The following is a 14,257-nucleotide window of genomic DNA, read 5'->3' as shown; positions in this document are numbered from 1 at the left end:
GCAAAGCACTAAATTGTCATACAAACTAGATAATAAAATCATGAACTCCCAGTCCACCAGTGAACATGTATAACAAGGTGTACCACGGGGCTCAATCCTTGGCCCCTTTCTCTTCCTTATATATATTAACGACATTGCACAACCCATTAACTCCCATATTGTAAGCTACGCAGATAACACGTCAATCTTATTCTATGGGAGTGAATCTAAAGAGCTAGAATCTCTTGCTACTAGTGGTGTAAGCAGAAAAGTCAGTAGTGCCATATATCTCCTCAGCCAGCTTGCAAAGATAGTTCCTAGCCAAGCACTGAAATTAGTATATTATGGAACACTTTGCCGCTTTCTTAATTACGGAATTGAACTATGGGGCTGTGCAGCTGATGTACATTTAAAAAGAATACTACTACTACAGAAAAGAGCAATAAGACTTATACACGGGATGGGACATAGAGATTCACGTCGTGAAGTCTTTGTGCAGCGCGAATATCTGACAATATATTCTCTGTACATCTTCAAAATAGTTGTATTTTTGTGATGTACAGGATCACAACACTAGAACAAAGTGTAACTATTTCCGTGACGGAACAATGTTAAAAATGACTGATAGAAGTCCATATATCAATGGTTTGATTTGGTATAACAAGCTACCAAACTCTCTAAGAACGTACACGGAAAATGTTTTTAAAACAAAATTAAAATCTTTTCTAATAGAAAAATGTTTATATTCTTTCAACGAATTTTAAGATAGTGATTGTAACATGAGACATTAGCATATCAGCTGTAAGGTGATAAATGTAAAAAATAGACATAAGAAGCAACAGCTACAGAATATAGTGTATTTTATAAGTATAAATATAACCATAGTATTAAGTCTGACGTTTGCAAAAGCCATCATTACGATGGCTCCACACAAAGAAAATGTAAATAAATAAAAAAAAAAATAAAGGTCAAGACGATCAGCGAAGACAGGGTACAGTTTCCCAATGGTGGCCCTAAAATTATTTAATGCTCTATCTATGGATATTCAGTCATTGCCCATACAGTGATTTACTAAAATTTTTTGTATATTAAACGAGCAAAGCTGCAGCTCAGTGACGTGAGAACAGTGGCAACTACACTATATTCTAATACTGATTGTGTTATTGTTGTAATGTATATTGAAACATAGTTATTAACTTTCGTATTTTTTATAGTAAGACTGTCCAGTCTGAACTGAATTTCTACATTCACTTTATTTTGGCAATAAACTTGACACTGTGAGCTCAGCTGTGTGTCCTGCCACGGGTGCTGAATGGCATAGAAATGGTAGTAAGGTATCCCGAGGCCTAGGTTATGGGAAAAAACAGCTGTCTCACTTGCTTGAAAGCACTGTGAAACATTTTCACTGGTGAACTAGATCAACTGCTCTAGACGGAACGGAAGGAAGGTAGGCATGCTTACAATGACAACTTATAGTTCACGTGAAAAAACTTTGGAATGATTAAAATGAGATAAATTGATCAGTAAATATTTTCATGCAATATGATCCATATTTTCAGTGGAATGTAATTACTAAACAAACCTACTTATATCATGAACTGTTAAAACTATAGGGTATAACAAATTTGACTACGGCTTTCTTAATACGAACCATGATTTTCTTTCCTTTAAATTCTAGCATTATGCACGATCGCCCGACTTCCTGACCAGCACCACTGTAACAAAAATTTTAATGTAGAGGCAGTTATAGCTTTCGGAGAATATAAAAAAGGAAATACAGACAGAATACAATTCATACAGTGGCCGTATCAGTAGTAAGTCACTCTCCTCTGCTGGAACTTGAGAATCAGCCTTCCTCTTTGTTGTCATTTTTTATCTTGTATACTATTCACGTGTGTTTACATCCACTTTCAAATTATCCCTACAACCAATCGATCAGCAACAGCATCCAAATTGCTATCTATCGACAATTTCCCATGTCGATAGTTGCTTCAGCAAAATATCAACAATACGGCACTGGCAACCTGAAATAACTGAAAAGTTGAAAACAATAAAGGAATACACCTGAATGACCCTTAATAAACAGTATCAAAGAATCATTAATTATTTTTCCGATAACAGTCTCAGCTTGGAAAAAAGGATGATATGTTAATTTGCGAAGAGAAAAACCTTACGTTAATTCGCTAATAGAAACTCATGTATACGTTATCACGGCTTACAGAAAACATAGACACGACGTGGTTGTATGCCTATATTAATACAAGTCAATGATAATTTTTTGTCTTTATCTCTGCGGTTTTGGGTGGCGTGTTGTGTGTTGTACGCTTCCTACACTGTGCAGTGTGCAGTGTTGTCATGGACGTACAGCGGTTTTGCAGTGTTAGATAACGCTAATGTGTCAATCTGTTGTCTAAAAAACATAATGGCTGCAAAATTATCCGCCACCCGACCTGCTCCACCAAAACCTATTCCTAAACCCGGTGAGTAATTTCTTTTGTCTCTAAAGATGCTATTGGTTTCGTTTTGTTACAGTCCATCTAGTCAACAAGTGACATGCCCATGAAAATTGAAACGCTCGTATCCTTGAGAGGATGCGTGGATTTAATCCTCCTTGAAAAGATATGCTCTGAGTGGGTAGTTTAATAATTTTTACATGCACAAAATTGGAAAAAAATGAGGTGATCATGGTAAATAAAGAGGGTTCCGGATACAATAGGAAATAACATTTCACTTTTTAAGTATTAAAGAAACCATTCTGATTGTGGAGAGCGTGGAACGAAAAGAAGAGATTTTTTTTTAAAAAAAAACTTGGCTAATTGTGGTACTGCCACGACGTGTGTGAATAACATAGGCCTAGTTATCAGTAAATGAGTGACAGCAGGCTCTGACAGTCAGAGGAATGTAGAGTACCACAAATACGTTTTTCTTCTAAAACCGGGATAATCCGTAACAGCAGTTGTGAAACTTTATCATCTGGATGCAAAAGATCCTTTTAAATGTCCATTAACCCCCACTTTAGCCGTACCATATACATAGGTAGAAATCCTCTGTCTAATATTTATATTGTATATTGGTTACATGAAGCCTATCCAGTGATACCTGTATTCTACATTAGATGTTTATCACTTTTCATATTAACATCCATGTACTACTCCTTCGTTGTTAAGTGTACCGGGTACTGATTCAGTCTTATTGTCCCTCCATATTTATATTTTGCTCTTTTAAGATCCTTAAGTTACCCTGTCAAGCAGATCATTTACTGCAATACTTAAGATGTCATTTACTAGTACTACATACTGGTTTGATGGACAGTGTACAACGAAATTAGTGCTCTGTTTGATTTAATCAATTTGGCAGAAATAAGCATTAAAAAAAGAGGGGGGGGGGGGGGGGGAGAGAGAGAGAGAGAGAGAGAGAGAGAGAGAGAGAGAGAGAGCTGCCATGATGATAATCGGGGATCTTTCCCTGGGGTAAAAGGTGACCAGGTGAGGGGGTGGCAACCCTCCCTCTCCTTGTGCTGCAACGATATTCTGGTCACAAGCTTGTACCACAGCCCACAAAACAATATTTAAATTAAAATACTTAAGCAATTTAAACAAAGAAATATTCATCCTGTTACCAAAGAATATTTAAAGGCAGTCCCGCAAGAATAATTCTACCAGACATAGGAGCGTCTTCATGAGCCTTAGGAAGTCATAGATGAACTGAGAACTTAGGTATCTTAAAAACCAAAATCATGAAAACATAAAATAATAAGACCAAAATGAAACAAAATGAGCTTTTAAGTTATGGGTGTGCTTCAGTGAACATTGTACTGCAGAGTGCTGAGCTGCAGTGGAACATTGTACATATGAGGGAAAGGGGATCATGGCTTAACTACTGAGATCAGAGGATGATACCGTACCAGGGGCAATTGGACCTATAGATACTGGATGATTTAGGTTACTTTGGAAGCTAAAAGTTTGATTGTGAGTTGGCAAAGCAAACTAATGTGAATGTGAAATCTTTGATGCTGTGACATTCTAATCTGTAGTGTAGCCTGAGTTGTAGGCTAGGCTGAAAGTTCACAGTTTGATTGTGAATCTGCTACTCTGTCATCAGATCTCACACATATCTTTGCCTATCGTGCTTTACAGAATGGGCAAGTCTCCAATCTGCACTTTCTGTAATGAGGCATGGATATCGGACACATTGTCGCTACTCACGGTTTCACTGTCTGTCTACCACTTTCAGTTGATGCTCATGAAAGTAGCATGCAAACAGTCAACCAGCCTCACCATTTCCCAGGCACTGAACAGTAACATTCTGCCCTCTGTAAAAGTCACTTATGTTAGTGGATTTCCCCATTTGTAACTTATTTTTTTGTAGAATGATTCCCCCCTCATTTCTGATCTGCTTATATGCTTTCCTTACCATGTCATGTGCCTGCAGTGCCTTTCATGGACAAGTGTTCTACAAAATCAGGTATCCAAGCGTGACTTGTGACCTGCCCTGACAGCTTTACTTCTACCAGTACCTCATCTCTTACCTTCCGTACTTCACAGAAGTTGTTCTACATACCTTGTGGGATTAGTACTTCTGGAAAAGAGGACACTGGAGACATTTCCAGCCTCACCATTTCCCAGGCACTGAACAGTAACATTCTGCCCTCTGTAAAAGTCACTTATGTTAGTGGATTTCCCCATTTGTAACTTATTTTTTTGTAGAATGATTCCCCCCTCATTTCTGATCTGCTTATATGCTTTCCTTACCATGTCATGTGCCTGCAGTGCCTTTCATGGACAAGTGTTCTACAAAATCAGGTATCCAAGCGTGACTTGTGACCTGCCCTGACAGCTTTACTTCTACCAGTACCTCATCTCTTACCTTCCGTACTTCACAGAAGTTGTTCTACATACCTTGTGGGATTAGTACTTCTGGAAAAGAGGACACTGGAGACATGGCTTAGTCACAGCCACCGGCAGTCGTGCTTGGATAACTCAGTCAGTCTCACACTTGCTCACAAAAGGCAAAGGTTCCAGAATCAAGTCCCAGCCCAGCAAAGTTTTAATCTGCCAGGGAGTTTGAAATCAGTGCACAGTCCACTGCAGACTGAAACTTCATTCTGGAAACTATCCCCCAGGCTGTGGCTAAGCCATATCTCCACATTATGTTTGTTCCATCAGTGTAGTTGCGCAAGGTATGCAGGAGAGGGTAGGAGATGAAGTACTAGCAGAAGTAAAGCTATGAGGCGGGTCACGAGTTAATCTTGGATAGTTTAGTCGGTAGTGTACTTGCTCCTGGAAGGCAAAGGTCCCAGGTTAAAGTGCTAGCCCATCACCCAGCTTTCTTTGGATATAAAATGTAATGATCCAATGGGCTCAGTTGTAGGTAAAGCAGGCGGCAGACTTCAGTTCATTGGAAGGAGATGCAGTCAGTCTAAAAAGGAAATTGCATACAAAACACTTGTGGATCCATCCTATCTTTGCAGAAGTCAGCAGTCACACTGCATCTCACATCTCCCCCCCCCCCCTCCCCATACCAGTTACCAAAGCACTTGCTGTAAAAGTGCACATTCCATGTAACATTATAATGTGAAACATTTATTTGCACCAAATGAAACTGAATAGAGAGGCTCTGTCTTAGCTTAGTTCATAATACCCACAACCATTCCTACTGGTATAGGTTATTCACACAAGGTGGGAATCTACCAACATTCATTCCAGAGGTTGAATGATTGAGAAACAGTTTGTACCAGAAGTCTTCTCAAAACAGGTTATAACATGCACTTGATTGCTTGATTTGCTGCCAGTGGTGGTGTTTTATTTTCTGTTGTCCTTTCAGACTCCACTCAGTAGTAAATGCTTGATGACTTAACACTCATGTAAACATTTCCCCATCTGGATCTACCTGACAGAAAGAGCAATTTCTGAAAGGAAGCTGTTATTGTGGATGGTCAGGAGACAAACTGGATGCTCCACAGCTAGCTGTCTGTCTTTGAATACTGAAACAGTATGGTGGAAATATCATTGTATCTTTGAAATTAGGGACAGACTAGTTGCTCTGGGATGAATCAAATGCCGAGTGTCTGCTGAAAACCTCACAGTGTTCAGGGTGAAGAATATAACAATAAATGAGTTTACAACCACGAATAAGGTTCCAGTCTTCTTTCTGTTGATAAAATTTTCTCTATCTTCCAGTCATGTTAGACGATTAGCAATACCCACTAGCTTTTGGCTGAGTTCTCTTCAGCCATTGTCAGTGGTAACAGTCATATGATGTGTTGCTGCTGTCCTTAAATAGCCCCACTGCTGTCTGTGGTGTCACTGGTACTCACTCCAGCCCCATACATTGTAATGTATTCATGAACCTTCCTATGTCTGGGTCCAAAGCTGCTCTGTTGCAGGCCCTCTTCTTTATTGAGGGTGTTGTCAAATATTTTTCCTCTGTCGCTTTTTGTATATCACCCAGCTATATAAGGCTAGCAGCAGTAATCGCTTGACAGTCAGCACTTGACAATGGTCCCAGGAGCTCCCCTCCAAAGGGTTGTGCATTCTTAACCTTTTGACATGACAAGAAGCGCGAAAAAAAATTTTCAGTATATGTCACCATAAAATTGTACATTCTTTCTGTTTTCTCTGCTGTATTCCACTCCTTATCTGGCCAGGCAACGCTACTCACTTGTTGTAAGTGGTATTTTTGTGGTTGGAGGAATTTTGAGACAAGATGCATTTTACTTTTTTGCTCAGGATGGAGCAAGTGCAAATTTTAATCATTGAAGTCAGCTTTTTAACTTACCCAAAAAAAAGGTAAGGGACATGAATTTACTAGGATTTCATATCATTGGCCATCATCCAGAGTGAACATTTATGATCTGACCTCAAGAAATGGGCCATTTCGTCACAGGGAGAAATAGTGGTTGAAGCTGAGGGACAACAGGCTATGGTTCATCTCAGTGATTCAGCTGTGGCGATCCTTCTGCTGGCCAATGTGGTGAAATAAAATGATTTTAATGTGTATACAGATAGGACACTGCTCTGCAATACATGAGTTGTTCTAGTGTGAGGGCTCATCTACATACGTGGCTTGTCGTGTTCACATATATGTGTTGTGTCTGACTTCTGGGACATTGAGGTGGGTAGCAATAATACAGTTAATTAGGACACTGAATAAATAGTACATTATTAATTACAACAATTATCTTGGCTTGCCAGACTCCTCTGTAGCTATGAAATTGCATGTGTGGGCTTGCGGTTCATAACATGCTAAATGAGCCACAATTACTGAGTGGCTGATTGATAAAAGTTCATAATGGTCATACTGTGGTTCACAATAGTCACCAGAAAACACTAGTCCATACATGCTTGTTCAAACAGTTCTGACAGCATTGGTGTGTAGGCACAGTTCACAGTAGACAGAAGTTTCTTCACTCCCCGACAGTTGACATGGACTGTATCACAGTGAGTAGGCAGTTCAACGATGTTACTGTGGCAGGAGCTTACTGAAAGTGGGGACGATCCAGCCTCATTCAGAACGGCCCTCCTGGCCTCTGGTGACACCATTTCAGGGCAGAGGCATGCTTTGCTGTGTAGTGTCTCTGCAGTGGTCAATATTTCTTATGCTGCTCTATACTCAATGATACTGTATGCCTTACCCCCAAACTTCAGTCTCGGCATCAGATATGGAGATGGGACACGAAGGTAGGGGTGAAGGATGGAGTGCCGGCATAGTTGCGGCAGTCGGTGGTGAAACTTCAGTCAGTACCTAGCACTCATCCAGACCCTGATGTGGCTGGAAACACCGACCAGGAAACCAACAACAGGTTGCGCGTTGGTGGTTATAGGTGCAGAGGCAGATGGTGCAATAGGTGGACAGCAGTAGACAACATCTGGGCCCTCCAGACCTTCCCATTGGATGACCGGGTGTGACCCTGTTGCTGGCTGGATCCCGAGATGCCAACACAACTGTGACGATGGCGGTAGCACCAGGTCAACATCTGTGGGCGTCTCCAGCTGTGGAGACGGCCGTGCTGCCAGGGGCAACACGTGACCTGAGCAGGTAGGGATTGGCCCCTGAACTGTCTTACTTTGGGCAATAGATATTGCAGGTGCTTGAATCGTGCTCAGTTACATCGACAATGTCTTGTGATGCAATAATTGACAATATGATACTAAGGTCAGGGTTTTTAGTACGGCGGCACAAATACGGGAATCACACATGTAATGAGTAATTGCATCTCTCATCATAATGTCATTGTTGCTTAACCTACATAGACACTGAAAGTGAAATTTCCTAGTAAGGCTATGAAGTTCTGTTATCCACTGTTTGGAAGACTGTCCCGGCTGCTGTTTTCATATTAAACTTGTAATGAGCTGCCGCCTCATGCACTTGTGATTTAAAATGATTTGACAGTTTGTGAACTAACTCATCACAGGGGATCTCATGACATTTGCGATCTGGAAACCTGAATACATCTGAGCCTGTGGCGGAAAGAAAATGTTAAAGACGATGGATACCTGCTACGCTGTAGGATTTGAAATGTGCCGTCAACTGCGACATAATCAGCCCAGTCTTTGATTTGCCTGAGAAATACTCTGAATGTAGGCACTTGAACCATTTGTTGAGTTGTTTCCAATCAAATAGGCTGGGGCAGCAGTTGTGGTGTTGCCACAGTTCCATGTAGTACTTGTAATAATTGTTCAACCCTTTGTCCCTGCAACTGTATAGCTTGCATTAAAGACACATCTGGAAGTGACTTGTGAACACACCGTATAACAACACACACACAAACAGAAAAATAGCGCTGCTGCAAGAAAGGGTTACTTACACAATATGCCACAGTGTGCTAATTGCGAGCTGCATCCTTGATGTCACTTTAGTTGCTGTGTCCAAATTTTGGGACACTGAGGTGTCTAATAATAATACAGTTAATTAGAACAGTGAATAAGTAATAGTTTATTAATTACAACAAAACTTACATTTGCTTGCCAAGCTCGGCTGTAGCTGTGAAACTGCACATGTGGACTTGCTGTTCAGAGCACACTAAGAGCCACAATTATGGAGCAGCTAATTGATACATGTTCGTGATGGTCGTACTGGTGCGTAACTACAGTCACTAGAAGACACAAGTTCATAGACACTTGTTGACATAGTTCTGAGAGCACTGACACATAGGTACCGTTCACAGGAGACGGAACTTTCTTCGCTGCCTGATAGTTGACACAGGCGGAGTGACGGAGAGTAGACAGCACAATGATGTTACTCCGATAGGAATTTCCTGGAAGCAGACAGGATCTGACTTTGAACATAACTGTGCTCTTAGCTACTGGCGACACTATTTCAGGGCAGAGGCACAGCGGTGGTGCCTCAGAACTGTGAGAGGCATGGCTTCTTCCTAACATCTCATTGGTGCCTCATGATACTGCTTTGCTGTGCATTCTCTCTGCACTGGTCGATACACCGCATGACACCGCTTTTGTGTAACCCACATTTTAATAAAATATTATTTATATCAATACAGAACAACAGTGACAACTGACTAGCTGTGTCAAAGAAAGTAATGTATTTACAAGGGGTATCATACAGCCACAGTTCCTGTTAAGACTACTTTAACAAATGTTTTGTTTATTTTTAGTCACTTTTTGACAGTGGGTTGTAAATGGTAACTAGCTAGTTTTCAATGTTGGCTGGTGATAGTGGATCAGAGTGGATCCAAATTCAGTTCAAGATTTTTACCTTTTAGTGTTGATAATAACAGTTTAGTTTTGAATCTCTAGTAGTAGCTGTATTTGCAGATCAAATTATGGGAATACAGGTCCACCTATTATGTTAACAACTGTTGCTTTTAAGTACCCAAACATGTTGCAGTACCTTGCATCATCATCAATAGGTGCTTCTATTCGATTCTGTAAAATGCAAACATGATTTAAGTACTAATGATTCTGATGAAATTAGACCTAAAACAGTTTGTCTGCTGTGGTTAATACTCTATTTTCTACATTGTTGGATTGTGTAGGTTCCTCTTCAAATTATTTTATACCGGTAGCTAGTCATCTGAAACTAAATGGTATTACCACGATTTTGGTTGACTAAACACTTTATCCATAAATATCATTCAGTTGTTCAAAAATATTTCACAGCTACATTTTGTGATTACTTACTGTTACTTTACAAGTATCTGTCCTCATTTGCATGCTCCTAAGCTGTGGAAATGCACACAGAAGCATGGCTTATGTTTTTTAGGAACTCCACTTGCAAGAGGTAACTTGATTTCCTCAAAAACGTACATTTCTGAACTTTTAGAGGAAGGCAATTTAAGCCCCCTCTAAAACAATAGGGATACAGAATTCTTATTAGAAGATATCGTAGTACTGATCTCGCATCTTACAAGGGATAGATTCTTGATTGACTTATGAACTGATAAATTTTTTAAGATGGTGGTGGTGGTTAGTGTTTAACGTCCCGTCGACAACGAGGTCATTAGAGACGGAGCGCAAGCTCGGGCGAGGGAAGGATTGGGAAGGAAATCGGCCATGCCCTTTCAAAGGAACCATCCCGGCATTTGCCTGAAACGATTTAGGGAAATCACGGAAAACCTAAATCAGGATGGCCAGAGACGGGATTGAACCGTCGTCCTCCCGAATGCGAGTCCAGTGTGCTAACCACTGCGCCACCTCGCTCGGTAATTTTTTAAGACTTACATTTACTACACTTGGTATTGTAACATCGTTAGCAATTATAAATGCATGAAAATAAATGTGTTGACATTGCCTCCATATAGAAGACTAGATGGAGAGGTTTGAAACAAAAAGAATTGGGGATGGGGACAAAGTCGTATACCATGGTATTGGTACAAGAAGGAATGGTGAGGCATTAATGGTCAACCTACACTACTGCAACATCACAAGCACTCACAGAGTGTCAAATTGGCTATTGACTGTCAAAATTGATGTATAGCATCAAGAACTGTCCACACCATATCTTCCTATGCATCTCAAACTTAATACAGAGGGGAGGTTGAGGATGGATTCCAGAAAAGTCTTGATGCTCATCTTCCACCAGCTCCCCATGATGAGTCCACTATCCTTGGTGGAGGCTTAAATGGACGTATTGGATGTCAGTGGGAAGGATATGAGCAATGTTATTGAGAATATATAAGCCTGCAAAATGATGATGGATGTCGCATTCTGGGAACGTGCAGTGTTGTTCATGACCTGGTCTTGACCAACATGTATGTCAAGAAAGGATAGCACTCATAGCTACCAGTACCAGATGAGGTCACTACCCGTATCAGTTACTGGATGCTTTAGCAACAAGATCTGAAGATGGCAACCGATACCAAAGTTATTCTATAGGACAACATCATCGCTCCCCAATACATCATGTTTATCCGTGATATCTGAAAAATGCCTAACAACCAAAGACATCCAAGATAGTATCTGAGTGAATCAGATGCAGAGAATGGGTGCCCAACAGAACAAATTAATGCATTTTGACCAACTTCTCATCTGTCTATGCAGCCAAGTGGTCAGTGTAGATGACTTCCATGCGGAGGACCCGTTTTCAATCCCTGATACTGCCAGGGATTTTTCCTTGGTGGGAGGACTGGAATGCAGTACATTCAGCTTTGTGATAATTGAGAAACTGCATGACTGTGTAGTAGAAGCTCCATGTCTGTTAATCTGACGATGGTCAGGAGAATGACCGGCTGAAAACATGACATTGCACACTGCATCCAGGTAACGCCATTAGCTGATGGGTGACATGGCACTCAATTGATCGGACCCAGTTGGTCTGTTTGGGTCAGAACGGCAAAGCTTTTCTTTTTCTTTTAACAAGCTTTGCAATATAGCTTTATCAGTTAATATGATATATATGGAAAGATGCTGTGAAATGGATACTGCAAAAGAAACCCTGCAGAAAAAATTACCAGGCTGAAAATACATTGACAAATAGACCAAGTGATGGGACAGTGAAATCCAGCAGGTAATCCAGGGGACCCCCCCGTGAACCATGGACCTTGCCGTTGGTGGGGAGGCTTGCATGCCTCAGCGATACAGATAGCCGTACTGTAGGTGCAACCACAATGGAGGGGTATCTGTTGAGAGGCCAGACAAACACGTGGTTCCTGAAGAGGGGCAGCAGCCTTTTCAGTAGGTGTAGGGGCAACAGTCTGGATGATTGACTGATCTGGCCTTGTAACACTAACCAAAACAGCCTTGCTGTGCTGGTACTGCGAACGGCTGAAAGCTTGGGGAAACTACAGACGTAATTTTTCCCGAGGGCATGCAGCTTTACTGTATGATTAAATGATGATGGCGTTCTCTTGGGTAAAATATTCCGGAGGTAAAATAGTCCCCCATTCGGATCTCCGGGCGGGGACTACTCAAGAGGACGTCGTTATCAGGAGAAAGAAAACTGGCGTTCTACGGACCAGAGTGTGGAATGTCAGATCCCTTAATAGGGCAGGTAGGTTAGAAAATTTAAAAAGGGAAATGGATGGGTTAAAGTTAGATATAGTGGGAATAGTGAAGTTCGGTGGCAGGAGGAACAAGACTTTTGGTCAGGCAAATACAGGATCATGAATACAAAATCAAATAGGGGTAATGCAGGACTAGCTTTAATAATGAATAGGAAAATAGGAGTGCGGGTAAGTTAACTACAAACAGCATAGTGAACGCATTATTGTGGTCAAGATAGACACGAAGACCACACCTACTACAGTAGTAAAAGTTTATATGCCAACTAGCTCTGCAGATGACGAAGAAATTGAAGAAATGTATGATGGAATCAAAGAAATTATTCAATAGTGAAGGGAGATGAAAATTTAATAGTGATGGGTGACTGGAATTCGGTAGTAGGAAAAGGGAGAGAAGGAAACGTAGTCGGTGAATATGGTTTGGGGCTAAGAAATGAAAGAGGAAGCCGCCTGGTAGAATTCTGCACAAAGCACAACTTGATTATAGCTAACTCTTGGTTCAAGAATCATAAAAGAAGGCTGTATACATGGAAGAAGCCTGGAGATACTGACAGGTTTCAGATAGATTATGTAATGGTAAGACAGAGATTTAGGAACCAGGTTTTAAATTGTAAGACATTTCCAGGGGCAGATGTCGACTCTGACCACAATCTATTGGTTATGAACTGTAGATTAAAACTGAAGAAACTGCAAAAAGGTGGGAATTTAAGGAGATGGGAACTGGATAAACTGACTAAACCAGAGGTTATACAGAGTTTCAGGGAGAGCATAACGGAACAATTAACAGGAATGGGGGAAAGTAGTACAGTAGAAGAAGAATGGGTAGCTTTGAGGGATGAAGTACTGAAGGCAGCTGAGGATCAAGTAGGTAAAAAGACAAGGGCTAGTAGAACTCCTTAGGTAACAGAAGAAATATTGAATTTAATTGATGAAAGGAGGAAAATATAAAAATGCAGTAAATGGAGCAGGCAAAAAGGAATACAAACGTCTCAAAAATGAGATTGACAGGTAGTGCAAAATGGCTAAGTAGGGATGGCTAGAGGATAAATGTAAGGATCTAGAGGCTTATCTCACTAGGGGTAAGATAGATACTGCCTACAGGAAAATTAAAGAGACCTTTGGAGAAAAGAGAACCACTTGTATGAATATCAAGGGCTCAGATGGAAACCCAGTTCTAAGCAAAGAAGGGAAAGCAGAAAGGTGGAAGGAGTATATAGAGGGTCTATACAAGGGCAATGTACTTGAGGACAATATTATGGAAATGGAAGAGGAGGTAGATGAAGATGAAATGGGAGATAGGATACTGTGTGAAGATTTTGACAGAGCACTGAAATATCTGAGTCGAAACAATGCCCCGGGAGTAGACAATATTCCATTAGAACTACTGACGACCTTGGGAGAGCCAGTCCTGACAAAACTCTACCATCTGGTGAGCAAGATGTATGAGACTGGCGAAATACCCTGACTTGAAGAAGAATATAATAATTCCAATCCCAAAGAAAGCAGGTGCTGACAGATGTGAAAATTACCGAATAATCAGTTTAATAAGCCACAGCTGCTCAAAATACTACCGCGAATTCTTTACAGACGAATCGAAAAACTAGTAGAAGCTGACATCGGGGAAGATCAGTTTGGATTCCGTAGAAATAATGGAACACGTGAGGCAATACTGACCCTACGACTTATCTTAGAAGCTAGATTAAGGAAAGTCAAACCTACATTTCTAGCATTTGTAGACTTAGAGAAAGCGTTTGACAATGTTGACTGGAATACTCTCTTTCGAATTCTGAAGGTGGCAGGTGTAAAATACAGGGAGCGAAA

General features: G+C 40.8%; 2 protein-coding genes across 2 annotated transcripts in view; one reads left to right on the top strand and one right to left on the bottom strand.

Annotated features, from left to right (window-relative positions):
• Positions 1-1,976, bottom strand: part of LOC126481689 (cleavage and polyadenylation specificity factor 73) — an 81,553-nt gene extending 79,577 nt beyond the window's left edge. Inside the window, exons 1-2 of the mRNA XM_050105630.1 lie at positions 1,778-1,976; positions 1,631-1,694 (exon numbers count right to left, since the gene is read on the bottom strand). Of these exons, the coding sequence (XP_049961587.1) occupies positions 1,631-1,694; positions 1,778-1,848 (135 nt within the window). The 5' untranslated portion in view covers positions 1,849-1,976. The remainder of the gene's footprint in view (positions 1-1,630; positions 1,695-1,777) is intronic.
• A 290-nt stretch (positions 1,977-2,266) lies between these two features.
• Positions 2,267-14,257, top strand: part of LOC126481691 (osteoclast-stimulating factor 1-like) — a 78,358-nt gene continuing 66,367 nt past the window's right edge. The window contains exon 1 of the mRNA XM_050105633.1: positions 2,267-2,459. Within this exon, the coding sequence (XP_049961590.1) occupies positions 2,402-2,459 (58 nt within the window). The 5' untranslated portion in view covers positions 2,267-2,401. The remainder of the gene's footprint in view (positions 2,460-14,257) is intronic.

This window comes from Schistocerca serialis, chromosome 5 (assembly GCF_023864345.2).
Source record: "Schistocerca serialis cubense isolate TAMUIC-IGC-003099 chromosome 5, iqSchSeri2.2, whole genome shotgun sequence".
Lineage (NCBI taxonomy): Eukaryota > Metazoa > Arthropoda > Insecta > Orthoptera > Acrididae > Schistocerca > Schistocerca serialis.
Note: the sequence above shows the minus strand (reverse complement) of the source record. Positions and strands in the feature narration are given on the sequence as shown.